Below are 22210 nucleotides of genomic sequence, written 5' to 3'. Positions count from 1 at the left end.
TGCTTGCTCCTTGGAAGGAAAGTTATGACCAACCTAGACAGCATATTGAAAAACAGAAACATTACTTTGCCAACAAATGTCCATCTAGTAAAAGCTACGGTTTTTCCAGTAGTCATGTATGGATATGAAAGTTGGACTATAAAAGAAAGCTGGACATTAAGCAATTGATGCTTTTCAGCTGTGGTGCTGGAGAGACTCTTGAGAGTCCCTTGGACTGCAAGGAAATCTAACCAGTCTATCCCAAAGGACATCAGTTTTGGGTGTTCATTGGAGGGACTGATGTTGAAGCTGAAGCCCCAGTACTTTGGCCACCTGATGCGGAGAGCTGACTCATTTGAAAAGACTCTGATGCTGAGAAAGATTGAGGGCAGGAGGAGAAGGGGACGACAGAGGATGAGATGGTTTGATGGCATCACTGACACAATGGACAAGAGTTTGGGTGTATTCTGGGAGTTAGTGATGGACAGGGAGGCCTGGCGTGCTGTGGTTCATGAGGTCGCAAAGAGTTGCACATGACTGAGTGACTGAACTGAACAGAAGAGGTGGTTCATAGAGGATCTTGCCTTGATTTATGTCATCGAGTGTTCTGCCTATGTTTTCCTCTAGGAGTTTTATAGTTTCTGGTTTTACACTTAGGTCTTTAATCCATTTTGAGTTTATCTTTGTGTATGGTGTTAGTAAGTGTTCTAATTTCATTCTTTTACATGTAGCTGTCCAGTTTTCCAAGCACCATTTATTGAAGGGTTTATCTTTGCCCCATTGTATTTTCTTGCCTCCTTTGTAAAAAATAAGGTACCCATATGTGCATGGGTTTATTTCTGGGCTTTCAATCTTATTCCATTGGTCTATATTTCTCTTTTTGTGCCAGTATCATACTGTCTTGATGACCATAGCTTTGTAGTATAATCTGAAGTCAGGAAGGTTGATTCCCCCAGCTCCATTCTTCTTTCTTAAGACTAATTTGGCTATTCGGGGTCTTTTGTGTTTCCATATGAATTTTGAAATATTTTTTCTAGTTCTGTGAAAAATGCCATTGGTCATTTGAGAGGGGAAACACTGAATCTGTAGATTGCATTTGGTAGTATAGTCATTTTCACAATATTGATTCTTCCTACCCAGGAAAATGGAATATCTCTCTGTTTATGTCATCTTTGATTTCTTTCATTAGTGTCTTATAATTTTCTGTGTACAGTTCTTTTGTTTCCATAGATAAGTTTATTCCTAGATGTTTAATTCTTTTTGTTGCAATGGTGAATGGGATTGATTCCTTAGTTTCTATTTCTGGTTTTCCATTGTTAGTATATAGAAAAGCCAGTGATTTCTGTGTATTGATTTCATATCCTGCAACTTTGCTAAATTCAGTGATTAGCTCTAGTAATTTTCTGATACTATCTTTAGAGTTTTCTATGTATAGTATCATGTCATCTGCATACAGTGAGAGTTTTATTTCTTCTTTTCTGATCTGGATTCGTTTTCTTTTTCTTCTCTGATTGCTGTAGCTAGGTCTTCCAGAACTATGTTGACCAGTAGTGTTGGAGTGGACACCCTTGTCTTGTTCCTGATCTTAGGGGGAATGCTTTCAGTTATTCACCCTTGAGAATAATGTTTGCTGTAGGCTTATCATAAATGGCCTTTACTGTGTTGAGGTAGGTTCCTTCTATGCCCAGCTTTTGAGGACTTTTAATCACAAATGGGTGCTGAATTTTTTTCAGAGGCTTTTCATCTATTGAGATTATCATACGGTTTTTATCTTTCAATTTGTACATATAGAATATCACACTGTTTGCTTTACATATATTGAAGAATCCTTGCATTCCAGAAATAAACCCAACTTGATCATGGTTTTTGAAATTTTGATGTGCTGCTGAATTGTTTACTAAAATTTTGTTGAGGATTTTTGCATCTATGTTCATCAGTGATATTGGCCTGTAGTTTTCTCTTTTTGTGGCATCTTTGTCTGGTTTTGGTATCAGGGTGATGATGACCTCTTACAATGAGTTTGGAAGTGTTCCTACCTCTGCAATTTTTTGAAAGAGCTTTAGAAGAATAGGCATTAGCTTTTCTCTAAATGTTTGATAGAAGTCTCCTGTGAAGCCATCTGGTCCTGGGCTTTCATTTTCTGGGAGATTTTTTTAAATCACAGCTTCATTTTCAGTGATTGTAATTGGGTTATTCATAATTTCTATTTATTCCTGGTTCAGTCTTGGAAGATGAACTTTTCTAAGAATCTGTGCATTTCTTCCAAGTTACCCATTTTTTGCCATATAGTTGTTCATAGTTGTCTCTTATAATTCTTTGTATTTCTGCATGGTCTGTTGCAATGTCTCCTTTTACAATTCTAATTTTTTGATTTGATTATTCTCTCTTTTTTCTTGATGAATCTGGCTAAAGGCTTGTCAATTTTGTTTTTCTTCTCAAAGAACCAGCTTTTAGTTTTATTAATCCTTACTATTGTTTTTTTAAATTGCTTTTTCATTTATTTCTGCTTGGATATTTATGATTTCTTTCCTTCTAATATTTTTTTCTTCTTTTTTTTTTCCAGTTGTTTTAGGTGTAAAGTTACGTTGTCTATTCAATATTTTTTGTTTGTTTGTTTCTTGAGGTAGGATTGTATTGCTATAAACTTTACTCTTAGAATTCCTTTTGCTGCATCCCATGGGTTTTAAATTGTGTGTTTGCATTGTTATTTGCTTCTAGAAATTTTTTGATTTCCCTTTTGATTTCTTCAGTAAACTGCTGGTTATTTAGAAACGTGTTGTTTAATCTCCATGTGTTTGTGTTTCTTACTTTTTTTTTTCTTGTAATTGATATCCAGTCTCATAGCATTTTGGTCAGATGCTTGATATGATTTCAATTTTCTTATTTACTGAGGCTTGATTTGTGACTAAAGATGTGGTCCATTCTGGAGAATGTTCATGTGCACTTGAGAAGAAGTTGTATTCTTTTGCATTTGGATGAAATGTCCTGAAGATATCAATGAGATCTATCTCATCTAAGGTATCATATAAGACTTGAATTTCCTTATTAATTTTGTTTTCATGATCTGCCCATTGGTGTGAGTGGGGTGTTAAAGTCTCCTACCATTATTGTGTCACTGTCAATTTCTCCTTTTATGTGTTAGTGTTTAATTTTTTTATGTATTGAGGTACTCCTATTTTGGATGCATGCTGCTGCTAAGTCACTTCAGTCGTGTCTGACTCTGTGCGACCCCATAGATGGCAGCCCACCTGGTTCCCCTGTCCCTGGGATTCTGCAGGCAAGAACACTGGAGTGGGTTGCCATTTCCTTCTCCAATGCATGTAACTGAAAAGTGAAAGTGAAGTCACTCTGTCATGTCTGATTCTTTGCAACCCCATGGACTGCAGCCTACCAGGCTCCTCTGTCCAAGGGATTTTCCAAGCAACAGTACTGGAGTGGGGTGCCATCACCTCCTCCGTTTGGATCCATAGATATTTATAAGTGTTTTGTCTTCCTTTTGGATTGATCCCTTGATCATTATGTAGTGTCCTTAATTCCTGTAATCTTCTTTACTTTAAGGTCTATTTTGTCTGATATGAGGATGGCTACTCCAACTTTCTTTTGCTTCCCATTTGCATGAAATATATTTTCCCATCATCTCACTTTCAGTCTATATGTGTCTTTAGGTCTCAAGTGGGTTTCTTGTAGACAATATATATATGGGTCTTTTTTTAAATCCATTCAGCCAGTCTGTGTCTTTGGTTGAAGCATTTAATCTATTTACATTTGAAGTAATTATTGATATATATGTTCCCATTGCCATTTACTTAATTGTTTGGGGTCAATTTTGTACATGTTTCTACTTCCCGTGTATTTCTTGGCTATATAATTTCCTTTAACATTTGTTGTAAACCTGGTTTGGTGGTACTGAATTCTCATAACTTTTGCTTGTCTGAAAACCTTTTCATTTCTCCATCAATTTTTAAAAATTAATTAATTTTAATTGGATGATAATTACTTTAAAATATTGTAGCAGTTTTCCCCATACATTGACATGAATCAGACATGGGTGTACATTTGTTCCCCATCCTAAACTCCCTCCCACTTCCCTTCCCATCCCATCCCTCAGGGTCATCCCAGTGCACCAGCCCTGAATACCCTGTCTCATGCATCGAACCTGGACTGGATATCTATTTCACATATGATAATATACATGTTTCAGTGCTATTCTCTCAAATTATCCCACCCTTGCCTTCTCCCACAGAGTCCAAAAGACTATCTTTACATCTAAGTCTCTTTTGGTGTCTTACATATAGGGTCATCATTACCATATTTCTAAATTCCGTATATATGCATTAATATACTGTATTGATGTTTTTCTTTTGGACTTACTTCACTATAAATGTCAGACTTCCCTGGTGGCTCAGATGGTAAAAGAATCTGCCTACAATGCAGGAGACCTGGGTTTGATCCCTGCGCTGGGAAGATCCCCTGGAGAAGGAAATGGCAACCCACTCAAGTATTCTTGTCTGGAAAATCCCATGGACAGAGGAGGCTGGTAGGCTACAGTCCATGGGGTTGCAGAGTCTGACACAAGTGAGTGACTTCACTCACTATGTATAAGAGGCTCCTGTTTCATCCACCTCATTAGAACTGATTCAAATGCATTCTTTTTTAATAGCTGAGTAATATTCCATTACTGGCAAGCTGGCAGCATGTTCTCCGCCACTGTGCTCCTGAGACCAAGCCTCCCCTGATCCTCTAGCCCTGGGATCGCAGCACCCTAAAGAGGCAGCATAGGTGAGGGGGCTAAGGTTGTGGAGCCCCAGCCCCAGCTGCCCAACAGAGAACAAGCTGGAACCGCTGCCACCCCGGATGACCATAGCAAAAGTGAGCAGTGGCTGTGCAGGTACAAGAGGGCTGAGAGGAGCTACTCCACATTCAAGGTTAGGAGGGGCTGATGTGAGGAGATACCCTTCGTCCAAAGTAAGGAGCAGTGGCTGCGCTTTGCTGGAGCAGCCGTGAAGAGATACCCCATGTTCAAGGTAACAGAAACCCAAGTAAGATGGTAGGTGTTGTGAGAGTCATCAGAGGGTAGACACTCAAACCATAATCACAGAAAACTAGTCAATCTGATCACACAGACCACAGCCTTGTCTAACTCAGTGAAACTAAGCCATGCCCTGTGGGGCCACCCAAGACGGGAGGGTCATGGTGGAGAGGTCTGACAGAATGTGGTCCACTGGAGAAGGGAACGGCAAACCACTTCAGTATACTTGCTTTGAAAACCCCATGAACAATATGAAAAGGCAAAATGAAAGGATGCTGAAAGAGGAACTCCCCAGGTCAGTAGGTGCCCAATATGCTACTGGAGATCAGTGGAGAAATAACTCCAGAAAGAATGAAGGGATGGATTCAAAGCAAAAACAATACCCAGTTGTGGATGTGTCTGGTGATAGAAGCAAGGTCCAATGCTGTAAATAGCAATATTGCATAGGAACCTGGAATGTTAGGTCCATGTACCAAGGAAAATTGGAAGTGGTCAAACAGGAGATGGCAAGAGTGAACGTCGACATTCTAAGAATCAGTGAACTAAAATGGACTGGAATGGGTGAATTTAACTCAGATGACCATTATATCTACTACTGTAGGCAGGAATCCCTTAGAAGAAATGGAGTAGCCATCATGGTCAGCAAAATCGTCTGAAATGCAGTACTTGGATGCAATCTCAGAAACGACAGAATGATCTCTGTTCATTTCCAAGGCAAACCATTCAATATCACAGTAATCGAAGACTACGTTCCAGCCAGTAATGCTGAAGAAGCTGAATTTGAACGGTTCTAGAAGACCTACAAGACCTTTTAGAACTAACACCCCCCAAAAGATGTCCTTTTCATTATAGCAGACTGGAATGCAAAAGTAGGAAGTTAAGAAACACCTGGAGTAATAGGCAAATTTGGCCTTGGAATATGGAATGAAGCAGGGCAAAGGCTAACAGAGTTTTGCCAAGAGAATGCACTGGTCATAGCAAACACCCTCTTTCAACAACACAAGAGAAGACTCTACACATGGATGTCACAAGATGGTCAACACCAAAATCAGACTGATTATATTCTTTGCAGCCAAGATGGAGAAGCTCTATACAGTCAGCAAAAACAAGACCGGGAGCTGACTGTGGCTCAGATCATGAGTTCCTTATGGCCAAATTCATACTTAAAGTGAAGCAAGTAGGGAAAACCACTAGACCATTCAGGTATGACCTAAATCAAACTCCTTATGATTATACAGTGGAAGTGAGAAATAGATTTAAGGAAATAGATCTGATAGATAGAGTGCCTGGTGTACTATGGACGGAGGTTTGTGATATTGTACAGGAGACAGGGATCAAGACCATCCCCATGGAAAAGAAATGCAAAAAAGCAAAATGCCTGTCTGAGGAGGCCTTACAAATAGCTGTGAAAAGAAGAGAAGTGAAAAGAAAAGGAGAAAAGGAAAGATATAAGCATCTGAATGCAGACTTCCAAAGAATAGCAACAAGAGATAAGAAAGCCTTCTTCAATGATCAATGCAAAGAAATAGAGGAAAACAATAGAATGGGAAAGACTAGAGGTCTCTTCAGGAAAATTAAGATACCAAGGGAACATTTCATGCAAAGATAGGCTCGATAAAGGACAGAAATGGTCTGGACCTAACAGAAGCAGAAGATATTAAGAAGAGGTGGCAAGAATACACAGAAGAACTGTACAAAAAAGATCTTCACGACCCAGATAATCATGATGGTGTGATCACTCACCTAGAGCCAGACATCCTGGAATGTGAAGTCAAGTGGGTGTTAGAAAGCATCACTATGAACAAAACTAGTGGAGGTGATGGAATTCCGGTTGACCTATTTCAAATCCTGGAAGATGATGCTGTGAAAGTGCTGCACTCAATATGCCAGCAAATTTGGAAAACTCAGCAGTGGCCACAGGACTGGAAAAGGTCAGTTTTCATTCCAATCCCAAAGAAAGGCAATGCCAAAGAATGCTCCAACTACCACACGTTTGCACTCATCTCACACGCTAGAAAAGTAATGCTCAAAATTCTCCAAGCCAGGTTTCAGCAATAAGTGAACCATGAACTTCCAGATCTTCAAGCTGATTTTAGAAAAGGCAGAGGAATCAGAGATCAAATTGCCAACATTTGCTGGATCATCAAAAAATGGAAGAGAGTTCCAGAAAAACATATATTTCTGCTTTATTGACTATGCCAAAGCCTTTGATTTTGTGGATTACAATAAATTGTGGAGAGTTATGAAAGAGATGTGAATACCAGACCATCTGATCTGCCTCTTGGGAAACCTGTATGCAGGTCAGGAAGCAACAGTCAGAACTGGACATGGAACAACAGACTGGTTCCAAATAGGCAAAGGAGTACGTCAAGGCTGTATACTGTCACCCTGATTCTTTAACTTATGTGAAGAATATATCATAAGAAATGCTGGGCTGGAAGAAGCACCAGCTGGAATCAAGATTGCCAGGAGAAATATCAATCACCTCAGATATGCAGATGACGCCACCCTTATAGCAGAAAGTGAAGAAGAATTAAATAGCCTCTTGGTGAAAGTGAAATGAGGAGAGTGAAAAAGTTTGCTTAAAGCTCAACATTCAGAAAATGAAGATCGTGGCATCTGGTCCCATCACTTCATGGGAAATAGATGGGGAAACAGTGGAAACAGTGTCAGACTTTATTTTGAAAGTGAAAGTGAAGTCGCTCAGTCGTGTCTGACTCTTTGCGACCCCATGCACTGTAGCCTACCAGGCTCTCAGTCCATGGAATTTTCCAGGAAGAGTACTGGAGTGGGTTGCCATTTCCTTCTCCAGGGGATCTTCCCAACCTAGGGATTGAACCCGGGTCTCCTGCACTGCAGGCAGACGCTTTACCATCTGAGCCACCAGGGAAGCCCGGGAGCTCCAAAATCACTGCAGATGGTGATTGCAGCCATGAAATTAAAAGATGCTTACTCCTTGGAAGGAAAGTTATGACCAACCTAGATAGCATATTCAAAAGCAGAGAGATTACTTTGCTAACAAACTTCCATCTAGTCAAGGCTATGATTTTTCCAGTGGTCATGTATGGATGTGAGAGTTGGACTGTGAAGAAAGCTGAGCGCCAAAGAATTGATGCTTCTGAACTGTGGTGTTAGAGAAGACTCTTGAGAGTCCCTTGGACTGCAAGGAGATCCAACCAGTCCATTCTAAAGTAGATCAGCCAGTCCATTCTAAAGGAGATCAGACCTAGGTGTTCTTTGGAAGGACTGATGCTAAAACTGAAACTCCAATACTTTGGCCACCACATGCGAAGCGTAGACTCATTCGAAAGAGATTCTGATGCTGGGAGGGATTGGGGGCAAGAGAAGGGGATGACAGAGGATGAGATGGCTGGATGGTATCACCGACTCGATGGACATGAGTTTGGGTGAACTCTGGGAGTTGGTTTAGGACAAGGAGGCCTGGTGTGCTGCAGTTCATGGGGTTGCAAAGAATCGGACATGACTGAGCGACTGAACTGAACTGAATATTCCATTGTGTATATGTATCACAGCTTTCTTATCCATTTGTCTGCCGATGGATATCTAGGTTGCTTCCATGTCCTGACTGTTGAAAACAGTGTTGTTATGAACATTGGGGAACATGTGCCTCTTTTAATTCTGGTTTCCCTAGTTTGCATGCCCAGCAGTGGGATTGCTAGGTAGTATGGCAGTTCTACTTCTAGTTTGTTCAGGAATCTCCACACTGTTCTCCATAGTGGCTATACTAGTTTGCATTCCCACCAACAGTGTAAGAGGGTTCCCTTTCCTCCACACCCTCTCCAACATTTATTTTTTGGAGACTTTTTGATAGCAGCCATTCTGACCAGCCTGACATGGTACCTCATTGAGGTTTTGTTTGCATTTCTCTAATAATGAGTGATGTTGAGCATCTTTTCATGTGTTTTTTTGTCATCTATATGTCTTCTTTGGAGAAATGTCTGTTAAGTTCTTTGGTCCATTTTTGATTCGGTCATTTATTTTGTGGAATTGAGCTTCAGGAGTTTCTTGTATATTTTTGAGATTAATTTGTCAGTTGCTTCATTTACTATTATTTTCTCCCATTCTGAAGGCTGTCTTTTCAACTTGCATATAGTTTCCTTCATTTTGCAAAAGTTTTTTAAGTTTAATTAGGTCCCATTTGTATATTTTTGCTTTAATTTCCATTACTCTGGGAGGTTGGTCATTGAGGATCCTGCTCTGGTTTATGTCAGAGAGTGTTTTGCCTATGTTTTCCTCTAGGAGTTTTATAGTTTCTGGTCTTACATTTAGATCTTTAATTCATTTTGAGTTTATTTTTATGTATGGTGTTAGAAAGTATTCTAGTTTCATTCTTTTACAAATGGTTGACCACTTTCCCCAGCACCACTTGTTAAAGAGATTGTCGTTTCTCCATTGTATATTCTTGCCTCCTTTGTCGAAGATAAGGTATCCATACATGCGTGGATTTATCTCTGGGCTTTCTATTTTGTTCCATTGATTGATATTTCTGTCTTTGTGCCAGTACCATACTGTCTTGTTGACTCCAGCTTTGTAGGTTAGTCTGAAGTCAGGCAAGTTGATTCCTCCAGTTCCTTTCTTCTCTGTCAAGATTGCTTTAGGCATTTGAGGGTTTTTGTATTTCCATACAAATTGTGAAATTGTTAGTCCTAGTTCTCTGAAAAATATCGTTGGTAGCTTGACAGAGATTCCACTGAATCTATACATTGCTTTGGGTAGTATACTCATTTTCACTATATTGATTCTTTCAATCCATGAACATAGTATATTTCTCCATCTATTTGTGTCCTCTTTATTTCAGCAGTGTTTTACAGTTTTCTATATATAGGTGTTTTGTTTCTTTAGGTAGATTTATTTCTAGGTATTTTATTCTTTCCATTGCAATGATGAATGGAATTGTTTCCTTAATTTCTGTTTCTGTTATCTCATTGTTAGTATAGAGGGATGCAAGGGATTTATGTGTGTTAATTTTACATCCTCCACCTTTACTATATTCATTAATTGGCTCTAGTAATTATCTGGTGGAGTCTTTAGGGGTTTCTATATAGAGGATCATGTCATCTGCAAATAGTGAGAGTTTTACTTCTTCTTTTCCAACCTGGATTCCTTTTATTTCTTTTTCTTCTCTGATTCCTGTGGCTAAAACTTCCAAAACGATGTTGAATAGTAGTGCTGAGAGTGGGCACCCTTGTCTTGTTTCTGACTTTAGGAGAAATGCTTTTAACTTTTCACCATTGAGGATAATATTTGCTGTGGGTTTATCATATATGGCTTTTATTATATTAAGGTATGTTCCTTCTATTCCTGCTTTCTTGAGGGTTTTTTCTTTTTATTATAAATGGATATTGAATTTTGCCAAAGACTTTCTCTGCATCTATTGAGATAATCATATGTTTTTTAATCATTCAATTTGTTAATGTGGTGTATCACATTAATTGATTTGCAAATATTGAAGAATCCTTGCATCACTGGGATGAAACCCATTTGGTCATGATGTATGATCTTTTTTATATGTTGTTGGATACTGTTTGCTAGACTTCTGTTAAGGATTTTTGCATCTATGTGCATCAGTGATATTGGCCTGTAGTTTTCTTTTTTTGTGGCATCTTTGTCAGGTTTTGGTATTAGGGTGATGGTGGCCCTATAGAATGAGTTTGGAAGTTTACCTTCCTCTGTAATTTTCTGGAAGACTTTGAGTAGGATAGGTGTTAGAAAGTGAAAGTGAAAGTGAATTCGCTTAGTCGTGTCCAACTCTTTGCAACCCCATGCACTGTAGCCTACCAGGCTCCTCAGTCCATGGAATTTTCCAGTCGAGAGTTAGCTCTTCTCTAAATTTTTGGTAGAATTCAGCTGTGAAGCCGTCTGGTCCTGGGCTTTTGTTTGTTAAAAGATTTCTGATTACAGTTTTGATTTCCGTGCTTGTGATGAGTCTAAGATTTTCTATTTCTTCCTGGTTCAGTTTTGGAAAGTTATACTTTTCTAAGAATTTGTCAGTTTCTTCTTAGTTGTCCATTTTATTGGCATACAGTTGCTTTGATTCTTCTTCCTTGTTTTCTGGATAAGTCTGGCTAATGGTTTGTCAATTTTACTTATCTTCTTAAAGAACAAGCTTTTGCCTTTGTTGATTTTTTGCTATGGTCTCTTTTTTTCTTTTTCATTTATTTCTGCCCTCGTTTTTATTATTTCTTTCCTTCTAGTAACCCTGGGGTTCTTCATTTCTTCTTTTTATAGTTGATTTAGGTGTAGAGTTAGATTATTAATATGATTTTTATCTTGTTCCTGAGGTAAGCTTGTATTGCTGTGAATCTTCCCCTTAGCACTACTTTTTACTGAATCCCATAGGTTTTGGATTGTCGTGTTTTCATTTTCATTCATTTCAATGCATATTTTGATTTCTTTTTAGATTTCTTCTGTGATTTGTTGGTTATTCAGAAGCATGTTGTTTAGCCTCCATATGTTTGTAAATAGTTTTTTTTTTCATGTAGTTGACATCTAATCTTACCACATTGTGATCAGAAAGGCTGGAAATGATTTCAGATTTTTTTAAAATTTATGAAGACTAGATTTATGGCCCAGGATGTGATCTATCCTGGAGAATGTTCCATTTGCACGTGAGAAAAAGGTGAAATCCATTGTTTGGGGGCTGAAATTTCCTATAGATATCAATTAGGTCTAAGTGGTTCATTGTAGCATTTAAAGTTTGTGTTTCCTTGTTAATTTTCTGTTTAGTTGATCTATCTGTACATGTGAGTGGGGTATTAAAGTCTTCCACTACTATTGTGTTACCATTATTTTCCCTTTTCCCATGTTAGCATTTGCCTTACATATTGCAGTGCTCCTATGTTGGGTACATATATATTTATAAATTTTATAAATTTTATATCTTCTTCTTAGAGTGATCCTTTGATCATCATGCAGTGTCCTTTGTCTTTTTTCACGGCCTTTATTTCAAAGTATATTTTATCTGATATGAGTATTGCTACTCCTGCTTTCTTTTGGCCTCCATTTGTGTGAAACATCTTTTCCCAGCCTTTCACTTTCAGTCTGTATGTGTCCCTAGGTTTGAGGTCAATCTCTTGTAGACAGCATATATAGGGGTCTTGTTTTTGTATCCTTTCAGCCAATCTTTGTCTTTTGGTTGGGGCATTCAACCCATTTACATTTAAGGTAATTATTGATAAGTATGATCCCACTGCCATTTACTTTGTCATTTGGGGTTCGAGTTTATACACCTTTTCTGTGTTTCCTGTCTAGAGAAGATCCTTTAGCATTTGTTGAAGAGCTGGTTTGGTGGTGCTGAATTCTCTCAGCTTTTTGCGCTTTTGCTTGTCTCTAAAGCTTTTGATTTCTCTTCATATTTGAATGAGATCCTTGCTGGGTACAGTAATCTGGGTTGTAGATTTTTCTCTTTGATCACATTAAGTACGTCCTGCCATCCCCTTCTAGCCTGAAGAGTTTCTATTGAAAGATCAGCTGTTATCCTTAGGGGAATCCCCTGGTGTGTTATTTGTTGCTTTTCCCTTACTGCTTTTAATAGTTGCTGTTCATGTTTCATCTTTTTAAATTTTATTAATAAATTTCTTTGGGTGTTTTGCTTTGGGTTTATCCTGTTTGGGACTCTCTGGGTTTCTTGGGCTTGGATGGCTTCTTGCTTCTCCATTTTAGGGAAGTTTTGAACTATTTTCTCCTCAAGCAGTTTCTCATGGCCTTTCTTTTTGTCTTCTCCTGGGACTCCTATGATTCAAATTTTGGGACGTTTAACATTGTCCCAGAAATCTCTGAGGTTGTCTTCATTTCTTTTGATTCTTTTTTCCTCTGTGCTTCATTTATTTCCACCATTCTATCTTCCACCTCACTTATCCTATCTTCTGCCTCAGTTATTCTACTGTTGTTTCCCTCCAGAGTGCTTTTGATTACAGTTATTGTGTTATTCATTATTTATTGACTCTTTTATTTCTTCTAGGTCCTTACTAAACATTTCTTGCATCTTCTAAATCCTTGTTTTCAGACTATTTATCTGTACCTCCATTTCGTTTGGAAGATTTTGAATCATTTTTATTATCATTATTCTGAATTGTTTTTCAGGTAGACTCGCTATCTCCTCCTCTTTTGTTTGGTTTGTTGGGCATTTGTCATGTTTCTTTACCTGCTGAATATTTCTCTGTCTTTTCATCTTGTTTAGATTGCTGTGTTTGGGGTGGCCTTTCTGTATGCTGGAAGTCTGTGGTTCCTCTTTATTGTGGAGGTTACTTCCTGTGAGTGGGGTTGGACGAGTGGCTTGCCAAGTTTTCCTGGTTAGGGAAGCCTGCATCGGTGTTCTGGTGGGTGGAGGTGAATCTCTTCTCTATGGAGTGCAGTGAAGTGTCCACTAGTGAGTTTTTATGTGTCTATGGGTTTGGTGTGTCTTTTGGCTGCCTGTATTTTAATGTTGAGAGTTATGTTCCTGGATTGTTGGAGAATTAGCTTGGTATGTCTTGCTCTGAAACTTGTTGGCTCTTGGGTGTAGCTTGGTTCTAGTGTAAGTATGAGGCTTTTGGATTAGCTCTTGTTGATTCCCTGGTGTCTGGAATTTTCTGGTGTTCTCAAGTTTTGGGTTTAAGCCTCCTGCCTCTGGCTTTCAGTCTTATTCTTAGAGTAGCCTCTAGACTTCTCCATCCATACAGCACTGATGATAAAACATCTCCTTTAGAAGAGAATGGGCTGCCTTTCTGGGTGCCTGTTGTCCTTTGCCAGCGTTCAGAAGTGGTTTTGTGGAATTCGCTCAGGGTTCATATGATCTTTTGATGATTTTGTGGGGGAGAAAGTGATCTCCCCATCCTATTCCTCTGCCATCTTAGGACTGCCCCTGGATGGGATCCACAATGGAGATGACAAAGGGAAGATTAGTGAACTTGAAAATGGAGTAATAGAGACTATATATAATCCAACCTTTGGAGCTTCCTTGGTAGCTCAGCTGGAAAAGAATCCGCCTGCAATGCTGAAGACCCTGGTTTGATTCCTGGGTCAGGAAGATCTGCCAGAAAAGGGATAGGCTAACCACTCCAGTATTCTTGGGCTTCCCTGGTGGCTCAACTGGTAAAGAATATGCCTGTAATGAGGGAGATCTGCCTGGGAGGGAGAAGATCAGCTCTTCCCAGCCACGCCCACCAGTGATGCAGCCTGGAGCCTTTCCATCAATTTTGAATGAGATCCTTGCCAGGTACTATAATCTTGGTTGTATATTTATCCATTTCAATACTTTAAATATATCCTGCCATTCCCTTCTGGCCTGCAAAGTTTCTCTTGAAAGACCAGCTATTAAGCATATGGGGTTTCCCTTGTATGTTACTTGTTGCTTCTCCCTTGCTGCATTTAATATTCTTTCTGTGTGTTTAGTCTTTGTCAGTTTGATTAATATGTGTTTTGGCATGTTTCTCCTTGGGTTTATCCTGTATGGGACTCTTTGTGCCTCTTGGACTAAATTGACTATTTTCTTTTCTATGTTGGGGAAATTTTCAACTATAATCTCTTCAAAAATTTTCTCATACCCTTTCTTCTTCTGGGATCCCTATAATTCTAATGTTGGTATTTGATATTGTCCCAGAAATTTCTGAGACTATCCTCAGATCTTTTCATTCTTTTTACTTTATTCTGCTTTTCAGAGATTATTTCCACCATTTTGTCTTTGAGCTCATCTATTCATTTTTCTGCTTCAGATATTCTGCTATTGATTCCTTCTATTTTTAATTTCAGTAGTAGTGTTTTTTGTCTCTCTGTGTTTATTCTTTAATTCTTCTAGGTCTTTATTAATTGACTCTTGCATTTTCTCCATTCTGTCTTCAAGGTTTTTGATCATCTTTACAACCATTATTCTGAATTATTTTTGAGGTAGCTTGCCTATTTCCTCTTCATTTATTTGGACTTCTGTGTTTCTAGTTTGTTCCTTCATTGTGTAGTATTTCTCTGCCTTTTCATTATTATTTTTTTTAACTTATTGTGTTTGAGGTCTCCTTTTCCCAGGCTTTGAGGTTGAATTCTTTCTTCCTTTTTGTTTCTGTCCTCCTAAGGTTGGTCCAGTGGTTTGTGTAAGCTTCATATAGGGTGATATTGGTGCTGAATTTTTGTTTATTTGTATTTTTTTCCTGTGATGGACAAGGCTGAGTGAGGTGGCAATCCTGTTTGCTGCTGATTGGGTTTGTATTTTTATTTTGTTATTTAGATGAGGCATCCTGCACAGGGTGCTACTGCTGGTGGAGTGATTCTTGGTCTTGTATTCACGTGGTTTTCTTTGTGTGAGTTCTCACTATCTGATACTCCCTCGTGTTAGTTCTCTGGTAGTTTAGGGTCTTGGAGTCAGTGCTCCCACTCCCAAAGCTCAGGGCTTGATCTCTCTCCAAAGACCAGCCTATGTCCAATCTACCAAGAGGAATTTCACCGAAATGAAAGGGCCTTTACTTGAGTTCCAAAAGCCAGTGTGCAAGAACACAGTGGAGATATCTGAATAAGTGGAACCTCGGTATTTCCTGCCATGTGGACAGGCCTCCTTGGATTGCAACAGATGATTAGACGGTCTGTCCTTGGCAGTGGTCAGCAGAACTCTTGTAGAATTTTTAATGATGGCATTCTGGCCAGTGTGTGGTGATGCCTCATTGTAGTTTTTATTTGCATTTCTCTAATAATTAGTGATGTTGAGCATCTTTTCATGTGTCCATTGGCCTATGTGCCTATTGGTATATTTTCTTTGGAGAAATGTCTATTGAGGTCTTCTGTTTTTTGATGGGATTGCTTGTTGTTTTGTTATTGATTGTATGAGCTATTTGTATATTTTGAGTATTAAGCTTTTGTCCCATCATTTGCAGATATTTCCTTCTAGTTCACATTTTGGCTTTTCATTTTTTGTTTATGGTTTCCTTTGTGGTGCAAAAGCTTATAAGTTTGATTAGGTCCCATTTGTTTATTTTTGCTTTTACTTCTATTGCCTTGGGAGACTGACCTAAGAAAACAATGGTATGACTTATGTGAGAGAATTTTTTGCCTATCTTCTCATCTAGGAGTTGTATGGTATCATGACTTATATCTAAGTCTTTAAGCCATTTTGAGTTTACTTTTGTGTGTGGTGTGAGGGAGTATTCTAATTTCATTCCTTTACATGTAGCTGTCCAGCTTTTCCAGCACCACTTGCTGAAGAGACTGTCTTTTCTCCATTGTGTAGTCTTTCCTCCTTGTTGAAGACATTGAACGTAGGTATGAGGGTTTACTTCTGGGCTCTCTATTCTGTTCCATTGAGTATAAATACTGTTCCATTACATACCATACTATTTGACTATTTACTATTGTTCAAGGTCCAGATTCTGTGACTTAACGTTAACAAGGCACAAATGGTTTTTGCCAAGTATAGATGCAAATTATGTGTGTTCCAAAGAAAAGGTAATCACAAAGATTACAGTTTTATTGCTCTATAGGACACTAACCATTTCTGGATTTAACACTGCAAACTTATTTCAGCATTCCTTTCCTTTCCTGACTATATAATTATCTGTTCCTCTAGTGATTCTGGAACCAGATTTGTAATGCTGCTTGTTCCCTTGTTAATGATATACACTCACTATATATTTTCTGAGTCATGTTTCTAGCTTTTAAAAAGTTATACTTTAGCAGAGCCCACTGACATTCCTGCATTCTAACTCTTCTGGGAAGGCAAGACCAGAGGGTCTCCTCTAGCACACACGACCCTTTCTTCTGTGTCCCAAACAAAAGCTGTTTTAGGAAGACCCCAAATAAGACCAAAGCCCCAGACCCAACCTTCTGTGAGGCTGCTTGAGGATACCTTGCTTCCTCCACAGTCAATACACAGCTCACTCACCTTCATAGGTGGGGGCTGCTGCCTGAAGGTGGCTGTCTGTCGAGTGTCCTGCTTCCTAGCCACTTGGAGTTGTTGAGCGGCAGCGGCTGCAGCGGCCAAGGATTCAGGGATCGGGGGCTCCTGAGGCTCTGTCTGCCACTCTGCTTTCTGTTTCTCAAAGTAACTTTGGAGAAAAGAAACACTAGCTGGATCATTCTGAAAGCAAGGATAATCTTACCCTTCTTAAGGACTCCATGCTACAGAATAAAGAGGGTTGGGCTGTGGCTCGCTGTAAAAAGTTCCTGCACCCTCTCCAGCACAAGGATCTTCTCCATGCATATTAGGCCCACTGTCTGTTGGGAAAGGTAATCTTCCTGCTCCCTGGCTCTGACAGACTCAGGAAAATCAAGAAATCACAGGGCTATCTAAGTTCTCAAAGGGCATTTGCCTACCCTCCATCCCAAGTTCCTCTGCAGCATTCCTATTAAGTGTCCTCAGGCCTCTGCTGACATACCTGTAGGAATAAGAAGCTCATCACTTCCACAGGCAACCTGCTCTACCTTAAGGAAGTTTGCTTCCTTCTACTAAACTGAACTCTATGTCTCTTTAAAGTAAGCCTAATTCTTAACTCTGAATCTTAAGATAAAATTCTAAGCTAGTCCCTGGAGGCCAGGAAAGCTCACCCTTCTGTATTTTCAAAGGTTTCTGGACACCTCTTGTAGACCTTGACTTGACTTCTAGATCTTAAGAGTCACAGACACACAGACACATAAAGTCATAGACATAGTCCTATATTCTCAAAACTGCACAAAGAACTTTGAATGCCATCTAGTAATTCTAGTTTAATCATCTAACAGCCCAACACAGAGACTTACCCAAGGTAATGCAATAAGTCAGCCACTGACTGGCCTGGGGCTATGACAGGCTTTATGTGTGTATATATACATATGTGCATGTGCACGCACGTGTGTGTGTGTGTTGCAGGGACAGGAGGCAGGCAGCTTACTCCAAGGAGAGCTTCTCCTCCTCTTCACATAGGTCAGGGAGCCTCTGCAGGCCCAGAGTCATGCGCAGGGCATCCACATGTTCCTTCAGTGGCTTATACTCATCATGTAGCCGCCGGGTAGACTCTAGCAGCTTGTTTAGGTCATTCTCAGACTGTTTGATAGTGTTTTCCATCTGGAACACAGAACGAGGTAGGCACACAGAAAAAACTCCAAGATTCTCAGTGAGACTCTACAGCTGAGTGGTTAAAAGCACAGGCTCCAGAGCCAGACCAATCTATGATCACCTCCTCAACCCACCACATATTCTTTGTGACTCTTGTCAAGCTTCAGTTTCTTCATCTATGTAATGGTGATAATAATAGTACCTACCTCATATAATTTTGGTGAAGATTCAATGACTGAATTAATATAAGCTCTCAGTATAGGGGCTATCACAGGGTAAAGGCTCAGTTTTGTTTGTTGGTGTTTAGTTGCTATGCTGTGTCCAACTCTTTGCTACGCTATGGACTGTAGCCCACCAGGCTCCTCTGTCCATGGGATTTTTGTCCAGGCAAAAATACTAGAGTGGGTTGCCATTTCCTTCTCCAGAGGATCTTCCTGACCCTGGGATCATACCCACACCTCCTGCATTGGCAGGCAGATTCTTTACCACTGAGACACCAGGGAAGCCCCCAAAAGCTCAATAAAATGATAATTATTATTCAGATATAGAACGTTAAAGGTGGAATAGTCATTACACACACCACCACCATTTTACAGGTCAGAGAACTGAGACTCAGAGAGAAGGAACTTCCTCAGAGAAATGCTTCTTAGGAGCAAAGTCTAGAAAAAGCCTCAGGGCTTCTGTCTCCTAGGCCAGTGGCCCTTCTTCTAGATCAGTGTTTCCCAAAATGCAGTTACCAGATAAGCAGCATCAGCTGGGAACTCATTAGGAATGCAAGTTCTCAGGTACCATCCCCAGATATAAGCAAACAGAGATTCTGGGGTGGGGTCCAACAATCTGTGTTTTAATAGGACCTCTAGATGACTTATGAGGCATGTTCAAGTTTGAGATCCACTGGTCCAGATTTTCAGCCCCTTTGTGACTCATATCTTGTTTTTTCTCTATCCTTGGTTAGCTGGTAGCAGAACTACCAAATCTTAAGACTCTCATATCTTGTGATCTCATGACACAGAAAATCCCAAGTAACTATTATTCAAATTGCATTCATATTTTCTTTAAGATCCTAGGCCTGGCAATATCAGGAAATAAATATTGCCAGATAAATGAGTTTCCGAAGTATGGAAACTTAGCTCCTTCAAATGTAATTTAAAAACAAAACTATTTCTCATTATCATAGGCTCTAAGGGTTGGAAAGAGCCTTACTGATCAGCACCTCCAATCTCGCTCCTGGTGAAGAAATCACCAATACCATTGCCCAGACAGGTGATCATCCAGACTTTGCTTTAATAACTCTAAAAAGTGGGAAACCTATCACCTTAGCAGGCAGTTCATTCCCCACATTCTAAGAGTCTCCAAAAGAGAGACTCAAATGAGGGAGCCCCAGCTTGATAGGTTGGTAAAGATGATTTGTTTGGCATAGTTGAAAGCTTTGGAGCCCTAAATTTAAGTTAGACCCCAGAGGCATCTGCCTGCTCAGTTCCCCCACCCAACCCCACCACCAGAGTCATCTGCCCACTCTGCTTTTCCCCAAGGCTAGCTCTCAACTCCCCAAATCAGAGCACATCAGAGCTGAATAAGACCTCAGAAGTGGCTGAATCCCTCTCATGGCACAGAGAGGGAAAATGAGGCCCAGAGAGAAGGAATTTGTCCAGTGATACATAGTCAATCAGTGACAGAACAAGGGCTGGATCTCAGAACTCCTAGATTCTTCCATTTCACCATAGCCTGATGTCTACTCCCCTAAGCTGGCCACAGACACATCTTGAGGAGAGGTCACAGCACTCACTACAGCCTATTCCTCCGCAAAGTGCCCAAAAATAGGCTTCAGGCAGCCAGCCACATACCACATTGATATCAGCGTGGATGAGTCGGAGTTCCTCCACATGGGCCATCTTCTCCTGTAGCAGGAGGTCCATCTCCTGCTTGTATTCCTTCAGGTGCCTCTCCTCTGATTCAAGGGCCTCAAACTCAGCCTTCAAACGGGTTTTGATCTTTTCCATCTGCAGGGTCTTGTTCCTGCAGTCCCCCAAATGGAGGAAACAGATCAGCAGGATGAGGAAGGAAAGGGGGAATGAAGTACAAAGTTAGGCCCTGAGCCAGGGCTATCTTGTTCAGTCATCTTTCTAAGTTTCCTTCTCTTTAGGCAGAAGCAACCTGAAGATATGCCCACAAAGGTAGGGGGTTCTTCTAACATAAAAGCTCAGTGAGTCTCAAATGTGGGTAATTGAGTTCCTTGATGGAACATTTGCAATTGTGGGTCAGGTTTTAGCTGTTAGATTGATTCAAGGGAGAGTACCACTAGCATTTAGTGGACATGAGACAGAAATGCTAAACAGTCCCAATGAACAGTAAAGTCTCATAACACATATCCAGGAAAAAAAAAAAGCCTCTAGATAAGCACTACCCAATACATTTTCTACAATGGAGGAAATCTTCTGTGCCTATGCTTTATAATACAGTAGACACCAGGCACATGTAGCTTTGTTATTGTTCAGTCCCTCGGCCATGTCTGACACCTTATGACCCCATGGACTGCAGGATGCCAGATTTCCATCTTCTTCACTATTTCCCGGAGATTGCTCAAACTCATGTCTATTGAATCAGTGATGCCATCCAACCATCTCATCCTCTCTTGTCCCCTTCTCCTCCTGTCTTTAATCTTTACCAGCATCAGGGTCTTTTCCAAAGAGCAAGATTTCATTAGGTGGCCACAGTATTGGAGCTTCAGCTTCACCATCAGTCCTTGCAATGAATATTCAAGGTTGATTTCCTTTAGGATTGACTCGTTTAATCTCCTTAAGGAATGCTCAAGAGTCTTCTCCAACACCACAGTTCAAAAGCATCAATTCTTCAGTGCTCAGCTTTCTTTATATTCCAAATCTCTCATCCATACATGACTACTGGAAAACCATAGCTTTGACTATATAGATATTTGTTGGCAAAGTAATGTCTCTACTTTTTAATATGACTAGGTTTGTCATAGCTTTCCTTCTAAAAGGCAAGTGTCATTTAATTTCATGGCTCCAGTCACCATCCACAGTGATTTTGGAGCCCAAGTAAATAAAACCTGCCACTGCTTCCACTTCTCTCCCTTCTATATGCTATGAAGTGGCAGATGCCATGATCTTAGTTTTATGAATGTTGGGTTTTTAGCCAGCATTTTCATTTTCCTCTTTCACTTTCAGCAAGAGGCTCTTTAGTTCTTCTTTGCTTTCTGCCATTAGGGTGGTGTCATCTGCATATCTGAGGTTATTGGTATTTCTCCTGGAAATCTTGACTCCAGCTTGAGCTTCATTCACTCTGGCATCTCCCATGACATACTCTGTGAGTTAAATAAGCAGGGTGACAACATACAGCCTTGACATACTCCTTTCCCAATCTGGAACCAGTCCATTGTTCCATGTCCAGTTCTAACTGTTGTCTGTTCTCCTCACACAGGTTTCTCGGGAGGCAGGTAAGGTGGCCTAGTATTCCCATCCTTTTAAGGATTTTCCAGTTTCTTGTGATCTACACGGTCAAAGACTTTAGCACAGTCAATGAAGCAAATGTAGATGGTATTTTCTGGAATTACCCTGCTTTTTCTATAGCCCATCAGATGTTGGTAAGTTGATCTCTGGTTCCTCTGCCTTTTCTAAATTCAGCTTATATATCTGGAAGTTCTTTGTTGATGTACTGTTGAAACCTGGCTTGAAGGATTTTGAACATTGCCTTGCTAGCATGTGAAATGAGTGCAATTGTGCATTCGTTTGAACATTCTTTGGGATTGCCTTTCTTTGGGATTGGAATGAAAACTGACCTTTTCCAGTCCTGTGGCCACTGCTGAGTTTTGCAAATTTGCTGGCATATTGAGTGCAGCACTTTCTCAGCATCCTCTTTTAGGATTTGAAATAGCTCAGCTGGAATTCCATAACTTCCACTTACTTTTTCTGTAGTAATGCTTCCTCAGGCCCACTGGACTTCGCACTCCAAGTTGTCTGGCTCTAGGTAAGTGACCACACCATCATAGTTATCTGGGTCATTAAGATCTTTTCTGTATCATTTGCCTGTGTATTTTTGCCATGTCTTCTTAATGTCTTCTGTTTCATGTAGCTACTGAGCATTCTAAATATGGCTAATGCAAGTGATAAATTGAATTTTAAATTTTGTTTAATTTTAAAATTAAGTTTTAACAGTCACATGGGAATAATGGCTCT

The 22210-nt window shown here is 39.9% G+C and overlaps 1 protein-coding gene across 2 annotated transcripts in view; it reads right to left on the bottom strand.

Moving 5' to 3' along the window:
- ZC4H2 (zinc finger C4H2-type containing) overlaps positions 1 to 22210 on the bottom strand; it is a 73413-nt gene that overhangs the window by 6048 nt on the left and 45155 nt on the right. Inside the window, exons 2-4 of one of the 2 annotated variants that reach the window (XM_068962696.1) lie at positions 19862 to 20033; positions 17854 to 18026; positions 16869 to 17031 (exon numbers count right to left, since the gene is read on the bottom strand). In XM_068962696.1, the coding sequence (XP_068818797.1) occupies positions 16869 to 17031; positions 17854 to 18026; positions 19862 to 20033 (508 nt within the window). The remainder of the gene's footprint in view (positions 1 to 16868; positions 17032 to 17853; positions 18027 to 19861; positions 20034 to 22210) is intronic. The other variant, XM_068962697.1, reaches the window with a different exon arrangement.

Source organism: Capricornis sumatraensis, chromosome X (assembly GCF_032405125.1).
Source record: "Capricornis sumatraensis isolate serow.1 chromosome X, serow.2, whole genome shotgun sequence".
Taxonomy (NCBI): Eukaryota; Metazoa; Chordata; class Mammalia; order Artiodactyla; family Bovidae; genus Capricornis; species Capricornis sumatraensis.
The sequence above is the reverse complement of the archived record's forward strand: the minus strand, read 5'-3'. Positions and strand labels throughout refer to the sequence as shown.